The sequence below is a fragment of the Acomys russatus genome, chromosome 20 (genome assembly GCF_903995435.1).
Source record: "Acomys russatus chromosome 20, mAcoRus1.1, whole genome shotgun sequence".
Taxonomy (NCBI): Eukaryota; Metazoa; Chordata; class Mammalia; order Rodentia; family Muridae; genus Acomys; species Acomys russatus.
This window is the reverse complement of record NC_067156.1, coordinates 47052304-47080130: the sequence shown is the minus strand read 5'-3', so window position 1 is coordinate 47080130 and position 27827 is coordinate 47052304. Positions and strand designations below refer to the sequence as shown.

Genomic DNA, 27827 nt, shown 5'->3' with positions numbered 1-27827 from the left:
GCGGTGCATTCCAAAGTCATCCAAGCGCCGCGCGCTGGGTGCTGAGCACGCGTCCCAGACGCTCCTGCGCGCTCCCGGACTTGGAGCCGAAGCACGCTCCCGGCGCTAGTGGGGCTGAGGTTCCAGAGCTGCGGTCGCTTGAGGCGGCTGGATCCCTTGCGATCCTAGGGACCCAGAAAAGCACCGGTTGCTGCTTGTAAAGCCCAACTGGGGATCAGGATCGGATCTGGGGTGAGTGAGACCGAAGGGTATCTTTTGTGGAGCTCCCACTGAACGGAGCTCTCCGGGTTTCGCGACCTGGCCCCGCGTAGCCCTCACCCGGGTGCCCTCTCCTCCTGCCTTGCTACTTCTGAGTTTGTTTTCTTCCCCTCTGTCCCTTACCTCCGCTCTCAGCCCTAAGTTCCAGCCACCTTCTGCCCACAGTCTTGGGCCTCTTAGCGGGCCGTGGCTTGGGTGGGTGATCCCCGGCCCACTCACAGATGGGTTTCTTTAAGCTTTGCCCTGTCTTGCCGTTCTCTCGGAGACTCTGCCGCTCTTGGCCCCGCACTCCAGAGCGGGGGCGGGGGGGGAGGTGTGCCTGAGCACCGCGTACGTACGGTTTGGACAGAAACAACAGGTAATAAGAGGCCAGAATATCTGGAGCGGGCAGTTTGTCCTCAGGACTGCTGGGCTCTAGCCTAGGTAACTACTAACTAGAAGCATCTAGTTAATTCATCGTCCGCTGTTTCAGTGAACTGTTCAGTCACTGGGGAGTGGGGAAAATATCCTTTTCAGACTTGTAGTAAATGAAAATACGGGCTAAGTATCTTGGAGAGTGACCTTTATTCCAAGCTTCCTTCTCCGGGGTTATCTGCTCAGCCAGTTAGAAATTAGTTTCTGCGTTATTGGTTCCCTTGCACCCCTCAGCCTCTCTCCAGTTCCTTGAGTGTAGGGACAACCCATCTGTTCTCATCTCTGAGGCACGCCCAGGTCCTGGCACAGGGTCTGTTAGATAGTAGGCGCGCTCAGGGATAGTTCCCTGAATAAAGGATGGAAGGTGTGAACCATCAAACCCTATGCAAATCCTGTAGTCTGGACGCAGCCCTGCTTGCTGTTTTTCCGTGGCTAGCAGCACCCTGGGGCTGGCAGTTCTCCGGTCTGTGGGCAGACGGTGAAAATACTAAACTGCTCAAAGCCCAAGAGAGCTGCTGTCATTCACCTGTGAGAGATCAGCAGAGTGTCTGCTGTGATCTGCCGAGTCGCTCAGTGAGGTAAATAGTCTGAGGGAGCAGTCTGCCTCTCTATGGTGGGATGGAAAGAACACTTTTTTTTCGGGGACCAGGGGATCTCAGAGTTATGACTGGGGCATTTCTCTATCTCCAGTTTTCCTCATCTGTAAAATGAGGAAATAGAGAGGCACAGATGCCCACTGCGTGTGGTAGCCACAGCATACGTTCTTTAGGTTGTGTAAGACACGTACCACTGTCTGCATGCAACAAGAAAGCCCAGTTGAGTTTTAGGCTATGACAGACTTCTGTGGTGAGAACTGAAAAAGCCACAAAGTGTTTCTGTGTTCCAGCCATCCTGAGGTTGTGAGTCACACTGCAACATGTCATGCTACACCAGGTCTCTGAAGCCAACTCCTCAGAACCTCAGAACTGTGGGTTCTGTTGCACAAAAAGGTCTGGGGTTTCCCCCTCCTTCCCTTAACCTTGTAGCTAAAGAAGTCTGTGAAAAGCTGTGGCAAGGTGTCAGAGACACAAACCAAAGTACAAACTCTGCCTGGGTCAGAGGCTGGACCCCAGTAGGTGACAGAACAAGGCAGTAAGGGGTGAAGGCAACCTCAAGTGCTTTTCCAGCTGCACTCTGATCTCATCTTAAATTCTGTTTCTTCTGTATGGATTAAAACATATGAACGAACGAAGTGGGTGTCTCCAAGGAAACAGGATCTTTGTTTCGCTTGGCGTTACTTCTAGTGAGATGTAAAGATAGTCACTAGTAGATTCCCCATCCTGTGCTGTATAGGAGTGTGGTGTTTTGAATAAGAATGGCCCCCATAGGCTCAAGTATTTGACCACTTAGTCTGCAGGTGGTAGAACTGTTCGCACAGGGTTAGAAGGATTAGAAGGCGTGGCCTTATTGGAGTAGGTGTGGCCTTGTTGGAGGAAGTACGTCACTCTGGGTGGGCTTTGAGGTTTCTAAAAGACTGGCCTAGTGTCTGTCACCTCCCGCTTCTGCTTATGGACCAGGATGTAAAGCTCTCCAGTGCTTCAGCAGCAGGGCTGCCTCTTCCCTCGGTGCTGACTATGGATTAACCCTCTGAAACGGTAAGCCAACCCCAATGAGACTTGGTCACGGTGTCTCTTCACAACAATAGAAGAGTAACTAAGGCAAGGAGTAAACGCTGGCATCACAGCACCCTGGGGTACCCCAGCCCCCTAGCCTGGCCACCTGGTCTGAATGATAGATTAATAATCCTACTTGTCATTGATTGGCGCTTGCTGTGATCCAGGCGTACTTCTCAGCTTTTACACATGCTCTTTCATTTAGTCCCGATTGTGATCCTATTAGGGAAGGACTATCTTTGTTTCCTTTAATAGGGAAGCAAACTGAGCTCCGGAGAAAATACATCATCCATAGTTGCACAGGAAGTGGCCCTGTGAAGTGTGATACTGATACTAGCACCTGGCTCTCAACCTTCTCCAAACCCCGTAGGAGCAGGGATCAAGTCTTGCATTAGTTGCCGGATGACACGTGAGAATTCATTGGCCAGTCTACCTGTGGATCACTAGGGACCCTAGACCCCTTAAAGTTCTTTCTGGAGGTAGAAGATGAACCTCAAGAAGGACCAGGATGTTGAAGGCTAAGTGCAGGGTAGCCTGGAGGGGAACAGATCAGAATTAGAGCTGCCTGCTCTAGTCTATACGAGACAACGGCAAGCCTGATTCAAACTGTATACGGTATATAGATATAGCTTCATTATCCATCGATTTGGATTCTGATTGGCTGACTAGATATGACTTGCTGGTGACCCACTACACAGGATCAAGGTAAACGGAGCAGCAGAGGGAGGAGGAGAAAGAGAGAAGAGCAGACTGTATTTTCTGAATTAGTTTGAATCAATAATGACAGGTGTCTGGCCTGTGTTGTTGTTCCTGCCCCTGCTCTGGGCAGGCATTGCTAATCAGCGTGTTGTACTTCACCTTCTCAGGGCTCCAAATCCTTAACTCAGTGTTGGGGCTTCTCTCTTGTCTCCTAGACTTCTCTTAATTGCTCTGAGGTATGGTCAAGGAAGTTACAAGTAGCAAAACAAGAGCCCTGTCTGTTTGTCACCTTAGAAGACAACATGGGGGCTTTTGAAAAGATTACCCTTTGTTTTTAAATCTTATTTTTATATGTAAAAAAATGAAAAAAATTTTTTTTGAGACAGGTTCTCTCTGTGTAGTCATGGCTGCCCTGGAACTACTTTGTAGACCAAGCTGGCCTCGAACTCACAGTGATCTGCCTGCCTCTGCCTCCCAAGTGCTGGGATTTAAGGAGTGCACCACTACGCCTGGCTGAAAATTTTATATTGGGTGATACTAGGCTGTTTTCATGCAAGTGTATATTGTAGTGTGACCACATTCTCCCCCATCCACTCCCTCACCTTACCCCTCCCTCTTCCTATCTGTTTCCTTTGTCCTTTGTAGTTTTGCTTCTACTTTCCCATATGTACACATATAATGTATAAAGTCTTGGATTCAGAAATGATAGAAAACATGCAGTTTTTGTCTTTATAGTCTTTTGTTTTTATTCATCTGTATATGTGCCTATGCACATGCACGTGGGGGCCTTGGAGCTGGAGTTATAGGTGGTTTTGAGCAGCCTGGTGTGGGTGCTGGAAACTGAACTCAGATCCTCTGCAAGAACAGCAAGTTCATCTCTTGGGCTACGTCTCCAGCCTGTTACTGAACCTTCTGACATTGGATAAATTCATTTAATGTGATTATCTCCAGTTGCACCCATACTTTATCCTTTATTTCATTCTTTTCTGCATTTTTATTAATGCTCTTCATCCGTAGACCATCCTGGAACAGGGGATGGAGCAGAGCTGTGTGGGTGGTAGAACGGCTGCAGTGCACACAGCTGATTCCTGAGAGCGGGCCACACCCTTGGAGTTTACCTTGTCCTTTCTTTCTATCAATCAGAAAGAGGAATTTACTTAGGATCTAATCGTACACCATGAATAAGTTGCCATATTTAAGGCTGGGGAGATAGCTCACGGGTAAAGCATTTGTCGTGCAAGCATAAGGACTTGAGTTCGATTCCCAGACTCCATGTGAGAAAGTGCAGTATGGTAGAACATGCTTATGATTCCAGCACTGGGGAGGTAGAGACAGCCAGATCCCTGAGCCTTGCTGGCATGTGTACATAGTTGCATGCGCAGTTACAAACCGGTGTACATACATAAAATTAAAAGAAAAAATTAGAAGACAGGCCTGGCCAGATGGTTCAGCTGGTAAAAGCACTTGCTTGCAAGCCTGATAGCTTAGGTTTGATTCTAGGAACCCTTGGTGGAAGGAGAGAACAGCCTCCCCAAAGCTGATCCTGACCTACACATGTGTGCTATACTGTGCCATGCACATTCCCTCCCTCCCTGTCAATAAACAAAAATGCAAAGAATGAATTAAACAAACAAAAAACAAACAAACAATCCTCCTCCCCACTCCCTCCAAGAAGAAACCCCAAACCCTCCAAACCCAATCCATCAGACTTAAATCTGGCTGCTGTGAACACGTCTATCGGTGATAGGTAGCTCTGTAGGCAAGCATCTGCCTGGGAGTCATGAGAGTAAAATCAGAGAGACATCATTTGCTCTAGGGTAGAAGCATTTCCTTCCTTGAGTTGTTGGCAGAATTCACTCCCTTTGGTTCTGGGCCCAAGGTCACCATTTTCTTCTGGGCTGTAAACAGGGCCAGTCCATGCTCCTGACAGATGCTGCTGCAGTCTTTGGCAATCAGTGCCTTTCTTTCCACTGAAACCAGCAGTGAACCAAGCCTTCCCACAGCCTTCTTACCCAGTGGTTCTCAAGCTGTGGGTCATGGCCCCTTTTGGGGGATCAAACAACCCTTTCACAGAGGTCACATATCAGAGATCCTGTATATCAGATGTTTACATTATAATTCAACTGTAGCAATGTTACAGTTATGAAGTAGCAATAAAAATAATTTTTATGGTTGGGGGTCACCATAATATGAAGAACTGTATTAAAGGGTCGCAGTGTTAGGAAGGGTGAGAACCACCACTTCTCTAACCTTCCACTTGACTTTTAAAGGTTCCTGTGATGGGTTAGGTCCACCTGGATATTGCAGGGTGCTAACCCATATCAGCACCTTTCCCAGGAACCACAGCTGCAAACTCTTGCCTTTGTTCTCATAGCCCCACCCTGTGAGTCAGGATTCCCTTCTAAGGGGACCAAGACATAGATATCCTTTGGGGGCCATCTTTCTGCATGCCACTCACATGCAGTAATCTTTGGGAGAGTGGCTGGTTTAGTATCACACTGTGAGGCAGGGGCTTGGCACCCCCACTCCGGGCTCTGTTGTTGTCACAGAGTCCTTGCAGCCACGGAGAGTCTCATTTGTCAGGCAGCACACAGTGATACTTAGGTCACTGGCAAGCACTGATGGGTGGTTTGGCCTGTGTTTTCTCTTCTGCTGGCTTGCTGCTGGTTTCTGAAAATCCGTGATTGGTCAGTCAAATGCAGTCTACATGCAGTCTCAAAGGGCTCTGGCTGCTTTTCTGATGTCTGAAATAAATATCCTGTGTTTTTCCATTTTCTAGCCACAGAGGAGCAGAAACCCAAGCCATGAACCGGTCTGTAGTCCATTAGGAATTTTGGAGAAGTAAGGTCAGTCGGGGTGAGACGAGAGCAGAGTGCCTCTTCAGGATCTTGGGACATTAGAGAAAGGTTTCGGATTTGATTCAAGTCACATTTTTTTGGTGTTTTATATGCTCTGTTCATTCCTTCTTTTGGCCCATTTATTTGGAACAAAATTTCCCTGCTGAAATGATTATGCCAGGCTGGCAAATGTTTGAGGCTAACTGTTACCCAAAGGGAAGAGAGCTGCCATTTCCAAGACTTACTAGGTGGCTGGGCTGTCCTTTTGCTGGACATGGTGTGGGAAACTCCTCTTCTTTCACCAGCCCCACTGTCCTTCTCTGAGAGCAGAGAAAGTCTCACAGCGTGGGCACCCGCCATCCGTGCCTATTTACCGTTGCAAGTGGAGCCAAACTAGAATTTATGCTTGTCAGTCCAACCGTGTTGACACAAGGAAATCCTGGAGGACTTGATTCTAAAAGGCCAGTCCTCTGTTAGGTACAGGATGGACTAGGAGAGCAAAGGAGCCCCAGAAAACGGTGAAATTGGAGGCTGAGCTTTATTTTGGAGATATGGCCCAACTTGGATGGCTACTGAGACTTTCTGCAGGAGTCGGGTTTCTTTTTGGACCTTCTCTGCTAATTAAGTTCCATGGATTGGGCCCAGATGGGACACAGCTAGTCCTCTCACCCTGCTCTCTCTTCAGTTTTACATTATTGGTACTGGGATGTGCTGGGCCCTGTGATAGATGGTGAACATGTGGTGATAGACAAAACACAGGGCTTCCGTTCTCATGAGTTTTAATTTGAGGAGATCAAAGGAATAACTCTTTAGCCTGTTAGGTATAAAAGCCGATAAAAACAAGTCAATACATGCTGACAAACTGATTTTAGGTTGCGAAATGTGTACGCAGGGTCTGGGAACGTAGATCAGTTGGTAGAGGGCTTGTCTCCTGTACACGAACCCCTGGCTTCAATCCCCAGTGCCACTAGATATAGTGGTACATCCTATAATCCTAGCACTCAGAAGGTGGAGGCAGGAGGATGACCTTGAAAGAGGCCAGGGAGTTTAAGACCAGGCTACGTGAGACCTAGAGCTGCTGGAATGCCTCATCTGTTAAAGGAGCTCGTCGAGCAAGCTTTGCAATCTGAGTTCAATTCCTGGAACTGGTAGAAGGAGAGAACAGACTCCACAAATTTGACCGTTGATCTCCACGTGATTACCATGGAACACATGCCCCATGATGTGTGCCTGTATGTATCCCCCCCCCAAACCAATTGACCAACCAACCAACCTCTCCAGAAGTGTTAAGAAAATAAAATGATGAAATAGAAGGAAAAAAAAAAAAAAAGATGAGATAGAAGAATGGCTGGTGAGTGCCAGTGATATTTTATTTTATTTTTTTGTTTTTCGAGACACGGTTTCTCTGTGTAGCCTTGACTGTTCTGGACTCACTTTGTAGACCAGGCTGGCCTCGAACTCACAGCAATCCGCCTGCCTCTGCCTCCCGAGTGCTGGTTTTAAAGGCGTGCGCCACCATCCCCTGGCACTGTGGTATTTTAATAGAGTGAGCCTAGAAAAACTTTGGGCCATTTCTGTAGATTGAACCAGGATTGAGCATTTGGAGAAGAGAGCAAGCGAGACTCTGCAAGTTGGACAAGTTGGTGGGTCCCAGGCATTTGGTGCTCTAGGCCAAGGGTAACCCTTCTTGGTAGTTGACTTGCCTTCTCCATTTTGGACAGTGCATCTTTCCGTGACAATCTGGAAGGCTCCTTCTGAGGATAGAGCCGTAGAGAGAGGTCCGGTAAGAGGCACAATGCTGGCGAATCCTTGTAGTGGTTCCCTGGCTCACTGCCTGCACGCTTCGCTTTCTGTTTTGTTGTGTTTTTTTCTTTTGGGACAGGGTCTCTCTATATAGCCCTGGCTGTCCTGGAGCTCACTATATAGACCAGATTAGCCTCAAACTCTGCCCCTTACCCGCCAAGTGCTGAGACTAAAGGCACACACCACTATGCCTGGCCATGATTCACTCTCTGAAAGATATTTGGAGTCACACATCTTCAGACACTTGCAGTACCAGTGACTCAGAGCTGTCTCCTCTCTGCTCGAGTCTGGTGGATAGGAAACAGCTGCCTCACTGTCAGCTAAAAGTTCTGGCAGAGCTGGATGAGGGCCACACCTGCAGGATGCCACCTGCCTCTGTCTGCCTTTTCTCTTGCTGTGGGTAATTAAGCTTGCCTGCTAGCAGGAAGTCATTTCTTTTATTGCCTCCTTCCTCAGCAAGGCCCTTGGTGGTAAAACCAGTTGGATAACCACTGGCAACCTCCCAAAAGCTAACTCTTCCCTTCGGCTCAGATGTGGAGGAAGGTCAAAGCCTGGGACAGACCCATGAAAGGCTATCAAACTTAGCACCGTGGTTGCCTCCACTGGACTCAGGTCAGTTTTTGACCACCATGGCCCCCCAGCTGGTGTTAGAGCTTCTTAGCCTCTTGCCCCATTCCCTTTTCTGTATTCTTTTGGTCAATTCAATTCCACAACGCCCTGCACGTTGCGCTTGTGTTCCTCGGCTCTCTGTTACGGTCACACCCGAGATAATCAACTTATAAAAAGAAAAGATTGTTTTTGGCTGGTAGGTTTGGAGTTCTACACCATGTTCAGCTGTCCATGACGGGGCATCGCAGTGTGGTGGCGGGTTGTGTGGTGGACTGAGTTGCTCACTTCATGGCAGGTGGGAGACATTTCAAGGAAGGGAGGAGGACTCTGTCTCCCTCAGGGACACTCTTTCAACAACCAGAGGACCTCTCCCTGGGTCCCGCCTCTTTAAATGTCTCCACCACTTTACCGTGGCACCTGAGTGGTTTAGGTCCAACTACAGTGGTATTTTATGCCCACTTGTTCATTTGACTCCACAACATCACAACGATGGAGTGAGTGTTGTGTCGTATCCCTCCTGCTAGTGGGAGAGGCAGGGTCTTCGTTGGAGCTGCTAGGACTCCACGCGACCCAGCACACCCTGGAGCTCCTGGGCTTCGTGGTCTGCTGTGCTCAGCCCACCTCCCTTCTTTCTTCCTCTTGACTTCCCACCTGCCCTTCTGCCTATATAAAAGCCTTTGCCTTGCAGTCCTTGTTTTCTTAGGCAGAGTGGAAGGACTGGGGACTATCATCCTCTTGAGCACATGTTGGTTCTTCTCCTCATGGCCTCATTGTATCCTCATGAAAGGATGCTGTGAAGCAGCGCATCCCTGTTCCACAGGTGACAAGACCGACTCTGAGAGAATTTTAAATGACTTTGCCAAAGTCAAGGTGTGAGGGAGGATCACAGCGGGGTCCCAAGCTCCAGAATCCCTTTATTCTTGTTTCTAGTTTCTGTTCTCTCTCTCTCTCTTTAGTAATAAATGGTTTTGTTTGTTTTTTGTTTTTTCGTTTGGTCTTTTGTCTTTTGGTTTTTCATCAGTATAGTGATTCTCTGTAAATAGTCTCAGGAGTTTGTGCTTCTCTGTAATTAGTAATCCTGTTGATACCTGTTTCATAAGGGAGAGAATTTGTGTTTGCCTGTGTGTGTGTGTGTGTGTGTGTGTGTATGTGTGTATATGTGTGTATGAGAGTGAATGTGTGCGTGGAAACTCATTAGATGGTTGTACACATGTGTTTGGAAGCCAGAGGACAACTTTGGGTGTTGTTCCTCAGATTCCATTACCTTGTTATTTAAAAAAAAAGTATATATGTGTGTGTGTGTGTATTATATGTACTATTTTTGTGTGGCTATGGGATGTGTGTGGAGATCAGAGGACAACTTCATCACTTCTTTTCTTCCATGTTTATGTGAGTTCCATGGACTGAACTCGGTTTACCAGGCTTGTATGGCAAATGACTTTACCTGATGAGCCATCTTGCCACCCTCACCTTGATTTGTTGAGAAACTATCTCTCAATGGCCTGGAACTTGCCCAATAGGCAGGCAGCACTGGGCACCCTCTTGTTCTCCTCTCCCCAGAACTGGATTACAAGCATGTGCCACCATCCCTGGCTTTCTGTGAGTACTGGATATTGAACCTGGGTCTTCATGTTTATTTGGCAAGCACTTTGCCTACTTAACTATCTCTCAGCCTGCTCTACCCCCCCCCCCCCGAGTCAGGGTCTCTCTGTGTAGCCTTGGCTGTCCTGGACTCACTTTGTAGACTAGGCTGGCCTTGAATTCACATTGATCCAACTGCCTCTACTTCTCTGCCTCCACCATGCCTGGCTCATGGTTTCTTTCTTAACTGCAGTGCTGGGTATTGACTCGAGGGTCTCACATGTGTTAGGCAAGTGCTCTACCACTGACCTATACCCCGAGTCAGACAGCAAACTTTTTTTTTAGTCACTGTGTAGCCCTGGCTGGCCTGAGACTCAGAGATTCACCACCTCTTTCTCTTAACTAGGGATTAAAGCTTGGCAGCTGACCGCGTAAGGGCAAAAACTATTTGATTTATCAGTATGTCTGATCCTACTTCTTGGCCTCTAGTATTACTCATTACGCCATCACTGTTTATTCAATCAGATGGAATGGCTGACTGTATCAGTGTCATGCTTGGACCAGAGGAACAGGTCAGTTTATTAACTGTGTTGGTTGATTTAAAAAATCATTAGTTTGGATTATCATCTGTCTTAGTTGCTTTATATTGATATAATGAAATATTCAAGGCTGTGTTGGCTGTAAAAAGAAGTTTCTTTGGATCACTGCTCTAAGAGTTTGAGAGTGTGGCCACTGGCTTCTGATGAGGGCCTTATGGTGGCACACACAGCTCATGGTGAAGGAGAAAGGGAGATGTGTGTACCAAAGGGCTAATAAGCATGTGGCATTACCTTTCTGTGTAATAACCTGGTTTCACGGTAGTGAACTCACTCCCTGAGACTAGTTTAATCACCCCAAGGTGGTGTCGCATGATCTCATTTATAACCTGCCACCAGGCAGCACCGCCTCCCAGTGCTTCCCACTCTTCTACCTTGGGAGGCAGACTGTATCCGAACCACAGCTCCATCTTGTCATCTTTGTTAATAAAGTGGAAGTTCTTTCCAAGTCTGGGATGCTAACAGAGTTTAGGTGCAGGACAGGAGGATGTTTGCTTAGGTTAATGGTTCTTTACAGACAGGAATTTCCTGATAAGAATTAATATTTGTAGAGCGCTTACTCTGTGTGAATGGTGTTATGTGCTGTGTGTGAATATCTCAGATAATTCTCTTAATCGTGAGGCAGATTGCTTTCCTCCCATATTTGGTTTTGGTTCCAGCTGGGTAAATAGAAGCATGAGGAAGTTCAATTAGCTTACTTAAGGTTGCTTAACCAGAAAGTGATGGCCCCACATTTTAACACAGGCTGCCTGCCCTCAGAGTCTGGGTTTTTTTTTTTTTTTTTTTTTTTAGCACCATCTGCAGTGTAGAAGTAGAGAGAAAGATCTTCTATGTTCTCTTTGGTTTTTAAAGTATTCCCTGCACTTGGAGGAGTTCCCATGGCTTCATCTAAACAGAAGATCTTCTGGCGTCGCCGAGTTCCAAGTGTTTATTCAGTATCTACTGAGTAGAGGGGATGTTCTGTGTCGGAGAAGCTATGCTAGGCCAGGGCTGGAACGCAGGCGAAGCTCTCTGCCAGTCTTCTCCTACTGCCTTGCCTCTGTACCTCCTGACTCTGCCCTCTCTCCCTGTGCCCTCAGAGGGACCTCTCACTCTACGCAAGATTCTCTTGTCTTTCTCTTCTCTCCTCTGATGTTCTTCTCCTCAGTGGAGAGTGAGCGACTTTAGTAGATTTGTATCTGGGACTTACGCCAAAGGGCTGAACCCATATGGGACTGCAAACAGTAGGGGTTCTGACCCGGGTTCCCTCTTGTTTTGTTTGTGATAAATGCCTATTTGCTCTGGTAGGCCACCTTCCTTCCTGCTGGGGCTCCGGTGCCTTAGGCAGCTTGCCTCACTCAGTCAACTCCCACGTGTTCTTACTCAGCTGAAAAGTGAGGTTAAGAAACTTGATGGCTGAATCTACCTCACAGTGCCTGCACCTACAGGGACCATCATCGGGAGGAAGTACTGAGAGAGCCCGAATACTAGGAAGTCTGCTGTGTGCGAAACAGTCTGTTTTAGTCACTGTTGTATTGCTGTGAAGAGACACCGTGACTAAGGCGACTTAATTATTTGTGTTTTTTCGAGACAGGGTTTCTCTGCGTAGCTTTGCCTGTCCTGGACTCACTTTGTATTCCAGGCTGGGCTCGAACTCACAGTGATCTGCCTGTCTCTGCCTCCCAAGTGCTGGGATTAAAGGCGTGCACCACCATGCCTGGCTGACCAAGGCAACTTATAAAAGAAAGCATCTGATTGAGGCCTTGCCTACAGTTTCAGAGGGTAGGTTCATGATGATCATGGACTGGAGTGTGAGAGCAGGCAGGGTAAGACGGGCAGGGTAAGATGGGCAGGGTGCTGGAGCAGTAGCTGAGAGCTTACATCTTTTCTGCAAGATGAAGGAGAGGCAGCCAGAGACTGGGCCTGGCACAGGCTTTTGAAATCTCAAAGCCTACATCCGGTGACACACCTCCTCCAACAAGGCTACACCTCCTAATTCTTCTTGAACAGTTCCACTCACTGGGAACCAAACATTCAAATATATTAGGGGCTGTCCTCATCCAAACCACCACACAGTCTCCCTTAAAAATAGCTACACAATTAGCCACAGGTGGTGGCAGCGGTGCACATCTTTAGTGACAGTACTCAGGAGGCAGAGGCAGAGGCAGGTGAATCTCTGTGAGTTCGAGGCCAGCCTAGTTTAAGAGCTATACAGAGAAACCCTATCTTGGGGGGTTGGGGCGGGGGAAGAAAGAAAGAAAGAAAGAAAGAAAGAAAGAAAAAAAGGAATTCAAAATTCTACTAGAAACTGGGAGGCCAGAGTTGTCTCATTTCCCACTAACCTGTGTGTGACCAAGGAAAGTAATTTCTCATTTTTTATTGTTTAATTTTATTTAATTTTTAAATGATTTACTATTTTTATTTTATGTGCGCTGGTGTTTTGCCTGCATGTATGTCTTGGATCCCCTGAAGCTGGAGTTACGGGCAGTTGTGAGCTGTCATGTAGGCACTGCTGAGCCATCTCTCCAGTCCCCACCGCTCCCTTTTTTTTTTTTTTAAGACAGAGGAGTCTCTCTGTGTAGTCCTAGAACTTACTGTATGGACCTTGCTGACCTCGAACTGACAGAGTTCCATCTACTTCTGCCTCCTGAGTGCTTGAATTAAAGGCCTGTGCAATCATACCCAGCATTTTTTTTTTTTTTTTTTTTTTTTTTAAAGACTGTGTTTTACTATATAGCCCTAGCTGTCCTGGACTGGAACTTGGCAAGCTGGCTTGGGACTTTAGATAATCTTCCTGCTTCTGCCCTTGAGTGCTGGGATTACAGGCATGAGCCACCAGGTTTGACACATCTTGTCTCTTTGTTTATTGTTTATCCTGTGTCAGAAGGGTGGTAGGCTGTATGTTTTACACTGTGTGGTTTCTGAAGTCTGTGCACAGATTTAGAACCCATCCCTTTCATCTCTAGAGAATAATTGGTGGTTGTGGTGTTAACATACTGGTTTTCTATCCATATATAACAGATTATCACACACTTGGTGTTGGAAAGTAACACGTTTATTATCTTAGCCTCAGTAGGTCAGAATTCCAAGCTGTCGTAGGTGGACTTGTGCTGTGGAGATTCACGGTGCCTTACCTCGGAGAAATCCTGAACCTTCTTTCCATTCTCCCTGCTTTTCCTTGAGCCTAGGTGTAGAGGTTTTGTGCTGTAGATGGACCAATGGAGTCTGGGAACACCATGGTCACTTACTCACTTCATTTTAGCCGGCTGTGCATCTCTGCAATAGTCTCCTTCTTCTGCAAAAAGCTCCTTTGATGAGGATGGGACTTATCTCACTCTTCTATCTCTGGGTATAAGGATTAGTATTTAGAGTACAAATAGATATTACATTGGTTTAGGAAAATGGCAGTGTTGTTCGTCAGGGAATTCCAGTAACTACCCAAACAATGTAGGCTGGGGCCATTGCCCTAGTGGCCTCCCAGAGCTTGAAGATAAGGTCCTGTTACTGAGGACTCCACATGCTTTGGACACAGGACTTGGAGGAATTGATCTGAAACTGACCTGGAAACCTTTTTCCTGAGGATGGACTCTCATAGAATCTGAAGCAGCTATGCAAGCTGTCAAGAGAGGAAAACAAGCGATAACCCTACCCAGCTGTAAGTTATCTGAACCACAGCAGTGACTAGCATGGCCCAGCATCCCTAAGGGGAGGTGTGCGCTGGAGGGACGGCTCAGCAGTTAAAACTTCTTGCTGCTTTTCTAGAGGACCTGGGTTTTGTTCTCAGTGTCTCCATGGTAGCTTACAACTGCCTCCCGCTCAAGTTCCAGAAGATTTGATAACCTCGTCTGGTCTCTATGGGTAGCTGGCATGCATGTGTTACTTATACATCCATGTGGGCGCTCATACATACACATAAAATTAAATGAATCTACACACACAAAAAGGTTATCTCTGGTGATGCAATAGTGGCATCTTTATTTAGGGGTAACCAACAGTGTCTAATTGGACTTAAGGACTACTCAATAGGAAGGAGTTTGTGCTTGGCACTGTAAACTTAGCAAAGTATCCATGGAAAGTATCCGTGGCTGGAGAAGTCAGAGCCTAGAGGAGAGCTTCCTCCTGGCCATTTTCCTCAATCTTCTTTTTGCAGGACTTCCTACTAACTGTTAGGCTCACTGGGTTAATGCTGTTATCCCTGAGTCCTGTAGAGCCTTACGTAAATGAGCATAAATAGCCTTCCAGGTTCACCCACTTACCATCTTCATTAACTTTATTTGCATCTGTGACTAAAGCCGAAGGGATGGAACAGCAAGGGCAGAACTGCATACATCCGTGATGCTGGTGGAACCTTAGGTCATGCTGATGCATAATTAGGATACTGTTAGGAGATAGAATTCATGGAGATCAGCTTACAATTCTCTATGGGACAATTACCTTGCAGTGGCATCTTATTTATAGCTGTATATATTGTGTTTTCTCGTATTAAAATATAATTATTCTGTTATTCTCCCTCTCCTCCTCTCTGCCTTTCCCTGTGTCTTCTTCCCACGTCCCTCCCATCTTCTCCCCTTTCTTTCTGTGCTAGGGATGGACCCGAGGCTCTGTGCATGCCAAGAAGACGTTCCACAGCTCAGCCGTAGCTCTAGCCTTATTCCCTTGTCTGAAATAATGTATTATAGAAATTACGGAAATATAGATGTCTTAAGACATCTGTTTCCATAGTTATGACGTTCCTTTGTTTTTTTATTAGTTGAGAGGGCTGTGTTGTAACCTTCCACTCTATGAATTTGATCTTTCTGGGATTTGCCATCCTGATTTTTGCCTGCAAATCTGGTTTGTCTGATAGTACGTATGCACTTTGATTTTCTGACACTGTTTGGGAACGGGAAAAACGAAGTCTGAGGATGACATTTATCTTTGATTAAGCCAAGTCTAATGTTGTTTTTCTCTTTTTTCCTTCCCAGACAGTGTCAGAAAATCAAAGTGCATTATTTTACTGTTCATTATTGCTGTTGAATATTTTATTTCTGCATTTTTTTTCTTGGTCTGGAAATACCCTGCTTCACCATAATTCTTAGTAGTTATTTCTTTTCACCTGTTTAAAGACTCATTCTAAGTGTTGTTTCTGGTACAAAGTTGGCAGTCAGTCGATTGTTTCTCATTTGAAGATAACTTTTTACAAAGTTTAAAAATTCCATCAAATTCTTTATAACACAGCTCATTTTAGTTTTCTTCATGGGGTCTCTCGGGCTTTAGGGTGTGAACTGGTGCCTTTCCTCGGCAGTCCTGGTTTTTCCAGCCTTGCTTCTGCTCCACTCCTCTCTTGCTGGCGTCTAGTTACCTGTGCTTTGTGTCCATTGTATCTTGTCACAGTTTCCCCGAGTCCTTTATTGGCTGGTCTTTGTCTTGCTCTGCTTCATTTGAAGTTTTTTGTTTTGTTTTTGTTTTTTTTTCTGGTAGTGAATCTTTCAGTCACTTTGTCACCTGTGTCCAGTGTGCTGCTAAGCCTATATACTGAATTTTCATCCCTAACAATGTAGTTCCAGTATTTTGATTTGGTTCTCTAAGAAAATCTGGTATGCTCTTTCTCTTTCTTGTTCTCTGGCAAATTCTTCTCTTACAATCTTTAATTAAAAAAAAAAAATGTAGTGAGTATTGTCAGTGTGTCTCATGGAGCACGGGCTGGCCTGGAGTGCATGCAGGCGAAACCAATCTTAAATATCTGACTCTTGCCGTTGCTTCTCAAGTGATGGGTTGCAGGCATACTGCCATGCCTGACGCAGCTCTTTATTTTCTGTCGTTTTCATACTTTTGTTCTTGCTGTACTGTCTCTTTTGCTTTTCTGGTAAGTTTGGTTTTATACTGGACATTTAGCTTATAACGTTTGACGCTCTTGCCTCCAAGAAGATGTATTTGTTTGGGTCCCTTACCTGGACATGCTTGAAATCCAGCTTGACCCAAGTTTGATGTTAGGAACTGTGTTGATTCACAGAGGCTGTGGTTTCTGGGAGGCCTGGTGTACTTCTAGCTCTCTCCTAGCACCGAGAGGCCCAGCCGGCCCCTGGCCATCTAGGCAGTCTTGGCTCCTGCTCTCTTACCCTCCCTAGTCTGCCAGAAGCACTCACTTCTCAGTCTCCATTTTCCATGAGGGAAAATACGGCCTCTAACTGCCAAGCTCACCTCTTTTGATTTCTGTTCTCTTCCAGATGGTCTCCTGGTAACTCCTCATTATTTCGTTGGTTTCTGATGCCTCTGAGCTGATTTTTCCACTGCCTTTCTAGTTGTGTTTGCTTTGCCATCATCAGAATTGGAACTCCTGATAGGTTTAGGTTGCACGTCTCTTAATTCTCCACATCTGAAAGGCCTTTGGCCAGAAACAGTAAGAATGTGCCTTGTCCCGGGAAGAGGGCAGTAGGACTGCCGTGAGCCAGCTCACACCTGGCTGCCCCGCACAGGCCTGTACAATGCTGGGCTGTGTGGATCCCGGAAGTAGCTTTAGTAGTGTGGTTGAGTACGGGGATGAGAACCAATGTGTGGATTCTGCTAGCTTCTAAATTATCCCGACTGCACACTCTGGAACCGGGGAAATACCACAGGATAAGTCTGGGGAGCCACTGGACCTACTGTGAGTTGGACATCAGCCAAAACTCCGTTAATCACTTGACCCCCGTTAAGGCCCAACTTTAACTGGAAGGCCAAAGCGCCCCTTTTGGAATCGCCGTTATTTCTGAACCTGTATCCAATAGACCCCAGGAAGTCTGATTGTTTCCTTGCCTTGCCCCCAGTGTACAGTTAACCTCTTTTTTTTTTTTTTTTTTTTTGAGGCAGGGTTTCTCTGTGTAGCCTTGGCTGCCCTGGACTCGCTTTGTAAACCAGGTAGTCCTCGAACTCACATCGATCTGCCTGCCTCTGCCTCCAGAGTGCTAGGATTAAAGGTGTGCGCCACCATGCCCAGCTAGTTAGCCTCTTAAAAGGCCATAGGCCCCCTGGGGAAGGACTGGAGAAAGGCTAACAGTAGAACGTTTAGGTTTTCTGTACTTCGGGGTCCCTGCCTGATTAGCTTCCCTGGTTTCCACAGCAGGAAAGGAATACATCCAGTACAGGGTTTTGTGAAGCGTTTGTTAATGTGTGTAGATAAAACTCAATATTTGCCTTCGCTAAACAAATACAAACACTACATAAACTTGCCACAGTATTTTTTAAACAAATATAATTTGTTACATAAGTACAAGTTTTATGACTATTTGAGAAGTCTGAAGGGAAACTACTTCTCCATGCTTCTTGCAGGTAACAGAGTCACAGTGGGCGATTATTTCAGAGACAGCATTTAAATATACATTTTATTTTGTGGGCTTTACCTGTGCCTATGTCTGTGTATCACATTTGTGCCTGGTGTGCCTGGAGGTCAGAAGAGGACATTAGCGCCCTCTGAACTGGAGTGACAGGTGGTCAAGAGCGGTTCTGTGGGTGTTAGAAACTGAACCTGAGTTTTCTGCAAGAGCAGTGAGTGTTTTTTTTTTTTTTTTTTTTTTAAAGAGTTATTTATTATGTATACAGTATTCTGCTTGCAAGCCATTAGAGGGCACCAGATCCCATTATAGATGGTTGTGAGCCTCCATGTGGGTGCTGGGAATTGAACTCAGGACCTCTGGAAGAGCAGCCTGTGCCCTTAACCTCTGAGCCATCTCTCCAGCCCTGCAGTGAGTGTTCTTCACGTCTAAGCCATCTTTCCAGCCCCAAGGCCATTTTTTAAAAAAAGGCTTCTGTTTTGTCTATTTTAACTGAAGGAAAAAAGTGATTTTATAACCAATATATGAGAGATTTTAGTTTCTGAAAATTAGGTCATTTAAGTATGCTATGTGATGATATTGGTTGAGCACATTGATTCTGTCTTTTGCCAAAGAACTTGGTTGCTTGAGAAAATAGTTCCAGAAGTAAATTTTGGTGTCTTCTAATGAGCTAGTGTGGCTTTTCTGGAAAGCAGATCAACCGTGCTGTCTGGATAGGATAGATTTTTCACATTGGAAAAAACACAATGTTTTCCTCTTCTGGATAAACTAATTTTTTAAATTGAAAATATGTTTCTTTTTGTACAATAAATTCTGAGCACTGTTTCCCCTCTGTCATCTCTGCCCAGATCCTCCTGACCCCTACCACCCATCTGGCTCTTAGTACAAAACAAACGGGAGAAAGCACATTTAAAAAGCTGTACACTTATTCTTGTTAATGAATGAACACAAAACTGAGTAGTTATTTTGAGATTGCTGACTTTCAGCAAATTGGCTAAATCAATTAAGCTTCCCCCCCCACCCCCCAGGAGCCACAGTTCCAAGGCCTGAGGAGGGGTTAATGCCATTTCCGCCTTCTTTCCCCAGGTCTCCTTTCATTCCCTCTCGCTCCTTCTCTCTGTCTCTGCGTGTTCGTCTGTGTGAGTGTGTCTGTGTATATGTTAGTGTGGCAGCGCACATATGATGTGTGTGCGATGTATGTGCATGTGTGTGTAGGAGGCCAGAGGAGGATGCTGGGTCTTCTGCTCCATCACTCTGCACCTTATGCCCCTCGGATGGCAGCCAGCAAGTCCCAGCAGGTCCCCTGTGCCTGGGATTGTAGGTGTGTGTCGCCATGCTTGGCTTTTTATGTGAGCGATGGGATCCAAACTCATGCCTACAGGCTTTGCACAGTAAGCACTCTCAGCCTTGGAGCCATGTCTCCTGCTCCCTGTGACTGGGGCCTGGGGCAGGTGTTCCCAGATTCTTTGTCTCTTATTCAGAGAACTGAATTAAAGTCTTAACACAGGTTTGCAAAAGTAGCAAGGAAACTTTGTTCAAAGCAAAACCAGAGGACAGATCAAATACGGTGTCAACTCTGACAGTGGTCATGTGAGTGAGATGTCCCAGGCTCTTGGTTACTGTTTGGGCTTCCCATTATGGCGGTCAAGAAGGGCTTGTTTCTAAGATATACAATACTTTATATTCTCTATTTGGGAGTTCTTTATTTTGCTTGCCAGTTTAAGTTTTATTTTTGAGATTGTAATTTAATTATAATATTTCTCCCTTCCCTTTCTTTCCTCCAAATCTTCCTATATACCCCTCCTGGATCTTTTTACTAATTGTTATTGCGTATATACAATCTAACCTAGGCCTAGAATGTTTTCATCCTTGGAGACTTACTGCTTAATAAGCTCACCTTTTCTTGTTCTTACTGAGCTCTGGGCTGGCTGGTTCAATTCAGCTGTTCTGGCTCAAACTCTTCTCCCAGTTGACTTATTCATCTGGCTTTTCTCTCGGCCTCTGAATTGCTGCTCTGTGTGGCCTCCAACTAACTCCAGCAATCTGCTCTAATCTCCTGGCTCCTTCTTATTCTCAGGCTCCTTCGGTCTTCACCTAAGCTCTCTCTCTGCAACCACCTGTCTCTCATTACTGCCCCTGTAAAACTGCCCCCCCTCGCTGCATTGCCCCTTAAGCAGCTTCCTTCCCCTTTTTCTCTCTTCTCAGGGGTGCTGGGAACTGAACTCTTATATTTTTGGTTGTGGGCCTAGCCTTTAACATCTGAGCCATCTCTCCAGCCAGGGGGACACTGAAGCGGAATTTTAATTTAGAACATGGCTGTTCTAGCAAGAGATTATATCCAGTGACCTTCTGGGTCTGTGTGATCTGCTGGAGTCCATATGTTATCTGTATGTATATACCTTTCGGGGCTGTCCATTTGGCACTGGACAACCGGCTGGTGTGCTCTTCCCTTCCCAGCTTTCCTCAGGTGCCTGTAGTCCTTTGTGGAGAGTTGAGGCCTGTGGGCTATCACCCTTCCAGTTTGGCATGCTCATTGGTGTCATCCTGTTCAGCTCACATTTGGGCAGTAACATTGGTGGGACTTTATGGATATAGCTTCTGATATTACTAGGAGGCACAATCTCACAGTAAATTCCCTGATCCTCTGGCTCTTACAGGCTTTCTGTCCCCTTGTCCACACATTCCTTGAGCCTTAGGTGTGGGAGTGTTTTGTAGATGTCTCCATTTCTTTGCTCTGTGTGTCCCTTCCCACAATGCATTTAACTCTACTTATGCAATGGCATACGGTGGTAAGTGGAGGATTCTTCCTAAAAATTCCCCTAGAGGACACATGCTACTGAACATGCACCCCAACCAGTTCAGGCTGGATCAGCCCTTCTGCCTTCTTACCTAGATGTATTGGGACGATGTTTGCATGCACATTGTCCAAACTTGATGGTTGCTAAGGGAAAGAGAAATGTATTCCATTGTCTGGGTTGGAAACAGGTTGCCAGGTGCATTGTTGGAGAAGGGTGTGTACGTGTAGTAAGTGTGGGTGAGGCTCTCAGGCCGCCACGCCCATCATTAGAAGAATGGTGTGTGCAGAGTCTCCATCAGCACTAGTCCCATGCTTGCTCGTTCCTGGGCTTCTGAAATAGTTTCATGTATCCTAGGCTGACTTTGAGCTTCTAATCCTCCAGCCTCTGTCTCTGGAGTGCTGACATTGTAGGTGTGCACCACTATGCCTGGTTGGTAAAGCCATTTCTTGAGTGCACATCTTTCAAATGCATGTTGGAGTTTATTGTTCATTCAGTAGTTAAATCAAGTCTCCTAGTTCAACATGTGACAACAGTTGAGACTGACTGCAGTTTACTGCCTGTAGTCATGGAAACCTCATCTTTTTATTAATGGTAGGATTAAATTTATGACGTAAATGGTTTGGGACAAACTCCAACGTGAACCATTAATCAGAAATTGCAAGCCGTTTGTCTGTGAAGTAAGTGATAAGGAAATTGATTTATTACTGTTAATTAGCTGTGCCAAGATACACATTTTTATGTAGCGATAAGGAATGGATGCCCCAGGTGTTAAGATGAGGTCAGACAGAAGCCAGCCACAGAGGCTGAGGGTCTTGCTTTTTCTTCAGTTTTTTTTTTCTAGCATGTAGTTAAGGATGCTGAACATGATTTGTTTAGGTCTGGTCCAGGGTGTAAAAGTTTCCTTCCGTTGTATTTGTAGCCTGTTACCTGGGGAGAGACAGCCTGCTGAAGGACCCATGCTCAAGGCCAGAGGAGAGGGAAATGTAGGTAGAGTTGGTCCTGTCCGTGGGATGCCTGACGGGTACTCCACCAGTGGCTCAGGAAGTGGGAAGGCTCAGGGAGAACATGGCAGAGCTTTTATTTTTAAATTTTATGTACATTGGTATTCTTCCTGCCTGTATGTGTGAGGGTGTCAGATCCCCTGGTACTGGAGTTAGAGATGGTTGTGAGCTGCCATGTGGGTGGTAGGAATTGAACTCGGGTCCTTTGGAAGAGCAGTCAGTGCTCTTAATAGCTGAGTCGCTGCTCCAGCTTCCCAGAGTTTTTATTAGGAGGGGAAAAATCTTTAATTTTTAGACCACGTAAATTTCATGTTTTGTTTTCATATTACTTTTAATTTACATTGTGTTTATTAAGGGAATGGGGACCTGTAGTGTTTTAGGGTCCCAAGACTATTCAACCCTGCAGAGTGGACAGGAACTCACCCGTTCCATCTTTTTCTCTGTCTTTCACTGAAGTGGTTTCTCTGGTCTGTTTCCACAGTTCAATGTTCTTTGTTCTTGTTTTGAGGTAGCATTTCATGTAACCCAGGCTGCTTTCAACTCATTTGTTACGCAGGATGACCTGGGGGTTCCTACCCTCCTGTCTCCACCTCCTTAGTGTTCAATTACAGGTGTTCTCTTCTGTGCCGAGTTCAAGCAGTCCTGGCATCAAATAACAGCTTTGTTCAAGAGCTTTGTCCCCAGCCCACACTCTGAATTCTAAACACAGTCCCATTTGTGCTGGGGAGATGGTTTGAAGATCTGAGTTCAGATCCTTAGCACCCAGATAATAAAAAAGTTGGGTGTGGCATATGTGCCTGTAATCCCAGAGCCAGGAGGTACAGACAGGAGGACCCTGGGAGCTTGCTGGCCAGACAGTCTAGCCAAAGTTGTGAGCTCCACTTTTAGCGAGAGATCTTGCTTCAAAGAAATAAGGCAGAGACTGATAGAGGAAGACATATAACATAGACCTCTTACCTCTACGTGCATACATGGTAGCTCGTGCACACTGCCCTCACATACACATGTACATGTGTTCATGTGCTTGTGTGGACACGAGACCCATAATTCCGTTTACACCAGAGTAGCACTAGTGTGGTGTTGGATACGGGTTATAAAGAAATGCTTATTTACATATCTTGCTTAGTTTTGTAGGAGCACGGTATGGGTAGAGTGTGTGTCTGACCGAGTGTACAGTACCAGGCATGGGTTTTCTTCCATGGTGTGAGCTTTAATGCTTATTTCAGGTGGAGTGGGAGGAGAGGTGCTGAAGACTGTCTGCTTCACACCCTCTGTGGAACAGGACTGGCTCCAGAGTCTTAAGATTTCTTACTGTGGAGGAGCCCTGAAGCCTGCTTTACTGTAAATGACAGGCTTTGCTTATGAAAGATCAGTCAGGGAGGTTGTATTTCTGGCATTTGGAGTTCCAGAGACGTGTTTGATGTTAACGGCCTTACTGGAAGACTTTCCTGGGGCTCCTCCGGCCTACGGCAGGCTAGCTGTTGATGCAATCAGGAGACCACAGAGTGATTTCTTCCGCCCCCATGTGTGTCCCCTGTGACTCAGGCTGCTGTGACTCCTTCTGTACAGCTGAGTCAAGTAGCTGCTGCCTCTCCCTTCTCTGCAGGCCTGACAGTCCTGGTGTTGGCCCCTTGCCAGAGGCTGCCCCATTATCAAGAGTCAAGGATCTCTGGCTACAGAGCACCCAGGCACTGCTTCTCAAATCTTAGTGCTAGAAAAGATCTGAGATCCTGGCTGTGTATTCAGATCACCTGGGTGACAGGAAAAATGGTGTCTCCTAACCATTCTTGAATATTTTAGTAAGTCAAGATAAAGGGCCGGAAAGCAGTGTTTTTGTCGTTGTTGTATCCCAAGGTGGTTCTTACTTTCCATAGTGTATAAAATTTGGTGACTCTTGATCTGGTCCTATATATCTTAATTTTATTTAAAAATTATACATTAGTTATCCTTTTTTACACACCATACAGAATGCCCCCTCCAATTCTATTTTCCCTTCTATTCAGTCAAGATAGATTACAGCACTTGCTCATGTTTAGAAAATTCAAATGACTTAATAGCTCAAAACCAAAACACAAAAGCATCTTGTATTGCTGGTGAACTCTATCAGGTGGCCACTTTTAACCTTGTCAAATTTACAACCGGAGAGGATTTTCTCCCATTTTGTAGGCTGTCTCTTTACTCAATTTCCACTGTTATACTAAACTGTTGGCCCCCTTTCCTTGTATTAACATTTTTGACAGAAATAGTGATATTGGAACTCTCTTATTCACTTAACTTATGACATTGTTTTTGGAAATAGTATATTATACAGCTGTTTCTGATGAGTTGTTATGATATTGTTAGTACTGAACAAAAATTGATGTAAAATTGGAAGAGAAGATGGCATTGTCTAGTCATATCCAAGAGTTTAAGAAATTTCACAGGCTCTTGGGAGATGGCTCAGCAGTTAATAGCACATAGTGATCTTCCAGGGGACCACAATTTGAGGTCCTAAACCAACATCCAGAGTGATTCCAAACCTCTGGGATTGAGGGCCCCTGCCCTCATGTGCACCCTCCCCCACAAATGTACAGTGCTTACCAGGTACATGCACAGTAACTTGTTAGGACAGAAATACTTAGTAAATTGTTTGAACCTAACTGCTTACTTTGTTCATGGAACAGCATATTTCTTTGGCCTGCAGTGCTGTGAAAAGAACTACCAAGACACCAAGAACACTGTGAACCATGTCTGAAAACAACTAATATATATCCTTATCAATCTGAATACACACACACACACACACACACACACACACACACACACACGTATATATATATTTTTTTGGGAGGGGGGTAGAGTCTAGCAAATGTAGCCTAGGCTGGCCTCAAACTCCTGATCTTTTAACCTTATCGTCTCAAGCACTGGTATTATAGGCATATTAAACATTTTATTTTAAGCTACAAAGGAGAGATACAAAATGGACATTGGTTTAATCAGACTCTAGAAAGTATTGGCTCATATGTTTGGCAGGTCTTAGGGTTGCAAATGGCATCAAATGTGGCTGGGGTTCTGGTGTTCACTATCTAGTGATATCAGGTGGTAACTACTCTAAGACAGGTGCTCTACCTGTGAACGAAACAGCCCCACCCTTTCCAGATATACAGGCGCTTTTTTTTTTGACAGGGTTTCTCTGTGTAGCCTTGGCTGGCCTAGTCTCGCTTTGTAGACCAGGCTGGCCTCGAACTCACAAAGATCCACCTGCCTTTGCCTCCCCAGTGCTGGGAGCACCACCACGCCTGCAGCCACTCTGGCTCTTTCCCAAGAGCTTGTGCATACAAGTACTGGAGAAGAGTTTGGTGAGCCAGTCCGGGTCACTGGCATATCCCCAAATGTGGCTATGGAGATTTGCCATGCCACCCCTAAATCAAATCTTTATCCCCGTGCTTGGGTGGATGTCCCAACGAACCCACGGGGAGTAAGGCTTTCTTTGGAAAAAGTTGAACTGTCCTCTCAGGAGAGCTGAGGAGTTGCTTCATTTTGTAGAGTGCTTGTCACAAACAAAAGGACTTGAGTTCAATCCCCACTGCCTGTGGAAAAAGCTGGGTGTGTTGGAACCTGTTTGTAATCTCAGAGGCAGGGAGCCAGAGGCAGCCAGATCCTGGAGCTGGCTAGCCTGCCAATCTGAGTCTACAAGGTCCTGGTGAGAGACCCCGTCTCAGAAACCAAGTTGTGTACTGGTAGTTGGAGCTGAGAGGGGCTGGTCAGGGTGATTACAAATGTGCAGTTAGCCACCTTTACCACAGTGCTGGGTGTGTCACCTTCTTTGTTTGTGTTTCTTAAGGAGCTGGAATGAAAGTGCTGCTCTTTCTGCCCCAGGGTTCCAGAGCACAGTGCACTCTGTTCTGTGAGACAGAGATTGTGAGGGGCCCATCATAGTATACACATCCAGGCGTCACTTAGCCTTTTCCAAACACCTTGTCTTCCTTAACCCTGTGGAATAAGAAGATGCCTTGAATAGGGTCCAGTATAGTGGCTTTCCCCATTTCTTGTCCAATAAAAAACCCCCATATTAAAAAAATACCCCAAATCAAAATGAGTAACACCTGAGGAATGACATTCAAGCTTGTCCTGTATCTTCTGTACACAGAACATAGATGTTCATGTGCATTTTACACATATGCTGCCCCTCAAAGGAATAAGCAAAGACCAAAACCAGTGAACTATCATATTATAAATGAGGGAAACAGACTGATAACTTAAACAGTAAGTGTGAAAGCTTTATTTCCTAGGCTAAATTAATGACATCTACATGGCTTTGATTTCCACGGTACAATGGGAGTAACTGAAGAAAAAAGGATAAGAAACAAAAAATGAACAGTTATTGGAATTCCTCTTTATTATGTTGGTGTTGGTGTGAGGACAGAATGAGTTAATAGACAAAGTGCCTTGCAAAGGGACAGGAGAGGTGGCTCTGTGGTTAAGAGCGCTGCTGCTCGCAGAGGACATAACATCGCACACACCTCTGGTGGCCCATAACCACTTACAACTCCAGCTGCAAGGGACCTGGCAACCTCAGAGTGGTCTCTGCAGACACGCTCACATATGTGAGCACAGGCATGTAATAAAAACAAATATTTAAAAACTGTTTTGCACATGTTTGGTAATAGGATGCCCCAACAAATGATGTCATTATCACCACTAATGGTCCCAGCAAGTCTGACTCCTAAAGGTCTCCTTCCCAGGAGGGAGGCAGGGAGGGGGTACATGAAACTGATTTTCCTTTTCTGCTGTTCCAGCGCCAACATGGATGCTATCAGCCAATCCCCTGTGGATGATGTCCTGCTTCCCAAGCACATCCTGGACATCTGGGCCATTGTCCTCATCATCCTGGCTACCATTGTCATCATGACCTCCTTGTTTCTGTGCCCGGCCACTGCAGTCATCATCTATCGAATGCGGACTCATCCGGTTCTCAACGGAGCTGTCTGAGACCCTTGGAAGTGGGATGGCGTGCGATAAGGGGTCTCACCCCAGTCTGTTCTCAGAAAGACAGCGGGGAGACTCAGAAGCTGAACTTGTGCTTTAGTGTTGCTCCTGCAGCTGGCCAACAATGTAGATACGATCTCGGGACCAAGACCGTTAACTTTCAGCTAGGGTCGTGGTCCCTGCCCTCCTACCTCACAGGGTTGTAGGAACCACGTGACTTAGTGGAGCCGAAAGCCGCTTGTGAGCAGTGAAGCCACGCGGCTGCTGCGCTACGAGAAGCCTTGAAGAACCAAAGATCCCTGAAGCCGTTGATGGTAAAGGAAGTGAGGAAGACTGGGAAAGAGCAGCTCTGGCCAGAGCCCTTCAGCAACTTGTGCAAAGTGTGTACCCCATCCTCAGCAAATCAGACTTTTTTTTTTTTTTTTTTAAAGTGGAACTCCTTCCATTTTTCTCAGCTGGGGGAGAAGCTGCTAGTATGGCAGGGGAGAGATATGAGAACAAGTTTCAAAAACGTCTCCGCCAATCCCTGCTCCTGTGTAACCTGAAAGAGAGCATTGCCGTGATTTAAAGGTGCCAGAGGAGCTGGTGAGGTGGCCTGCTTCTGCAGAGTCTCACGGCTCTGCTAGCTGTGACTCTTAATCAGGCAGTGTTGGAAATGCAGGGTAGTAGAGGTGTTTTTTTGCCTAGCATTTTGGCCCTTTCAGTGCCCCACAGCAGAACATTTCCCCCTGTCTGAGCTTTGTTGCCATTACTTTCATGTTTTTGTTACTAATCTTTTGTGGCACTGGAGATGGAACTTTGGGCCCCGTTCATGCTGGGAAAGCATTTCACCACCGAGCCCAGCCCCAGCCCTTCCGGCTCCTGCAGCCATCTCAAGTACGTATTATTTTAAGAGATTTCCCAGGACTTTTGAACCTGACCTAAAACAACGGTGGTTATTTTAGATGGATGCAATGATTTATATTTATATAGAGATATTTCTAGACTATTAAAGCTCACCCTTTGATACCCAAGTCAGGGCATCTTGGCATTTATTATGTAAGAAGATAGCATAGATATTAGGATTGTGTTGTGTCAAATGATGCCCACTGTGATCTTACTTCATTGATGTATGCATCTGCGTCCAATAAAGTGCTACACTGAGCATATCTGAAGTTTTTCTTTGAAGAACACCTACTGAACTTTGAACTTTGATAAAAGCGTTCAACTCAACTGTGGTCCCACCCTCCTGCCCACCCCCCCTTCTGTTATCATTCAGGGCTTTGTTCGTGCAGGTGGTTGCTTTATCACAGAGCTCCGGGCCCTTTCCTCAGGTTGCAGTTGGCCGTCTTCTTCGGTTCTGT

General features: G+C 45.9%; 1 protein-coding gene across 3 annotated transcripts; it reads left to right on the top strand.

Moving 5' to 3' along the window:
• Smim3 (small integral membrane protein 3) lies at nucleotides 1-26815 on the top strand. 3 transcript variants are annotated; one of them, XM_051163311.1, is made up of 2 exons: nucleotides 1-231; nucleotides 26295-26815. In XM_051163311.1, the coding sequence occupies exon 2, from the start codon at nucleotides 26302-26304 to the stop codon at nucleotides 26485-26487; it is 186 nt and encodes a 61-aa protein (XP_051019268.1). In that variant the 5' UTR covers nucleotides 1-231; nucleotides 26295-26301; the 3' UTR covers nucleotides 26488-26815. The 3 variants fall into 3 exon arrangements, with proteins under 3 accessions (XP_051019268.1, XP_051019270.1, XP_051019269.1); XM_051163313.1 differs by lacking the exon at nucleotides 1-231 and adding an exon at nucleotides 2188-2306; XM_051163312.1 differs by lacking the exon at nucleotides 1-231 and adding an exon at nucleotides 7824-8275.
• Nucleotides 26816-27827: the final 1012 nt, after the last annotated feature.

Excerpts from the sequence above, each read along its gene's own strand:
- Smim3 (XM_051163311.1), top strand. The coding sequence starts at position 26,302 with ATGGATGCTATCAGCCAATCCCCTGTGGATGATGTCCTGCTTCCCAAG.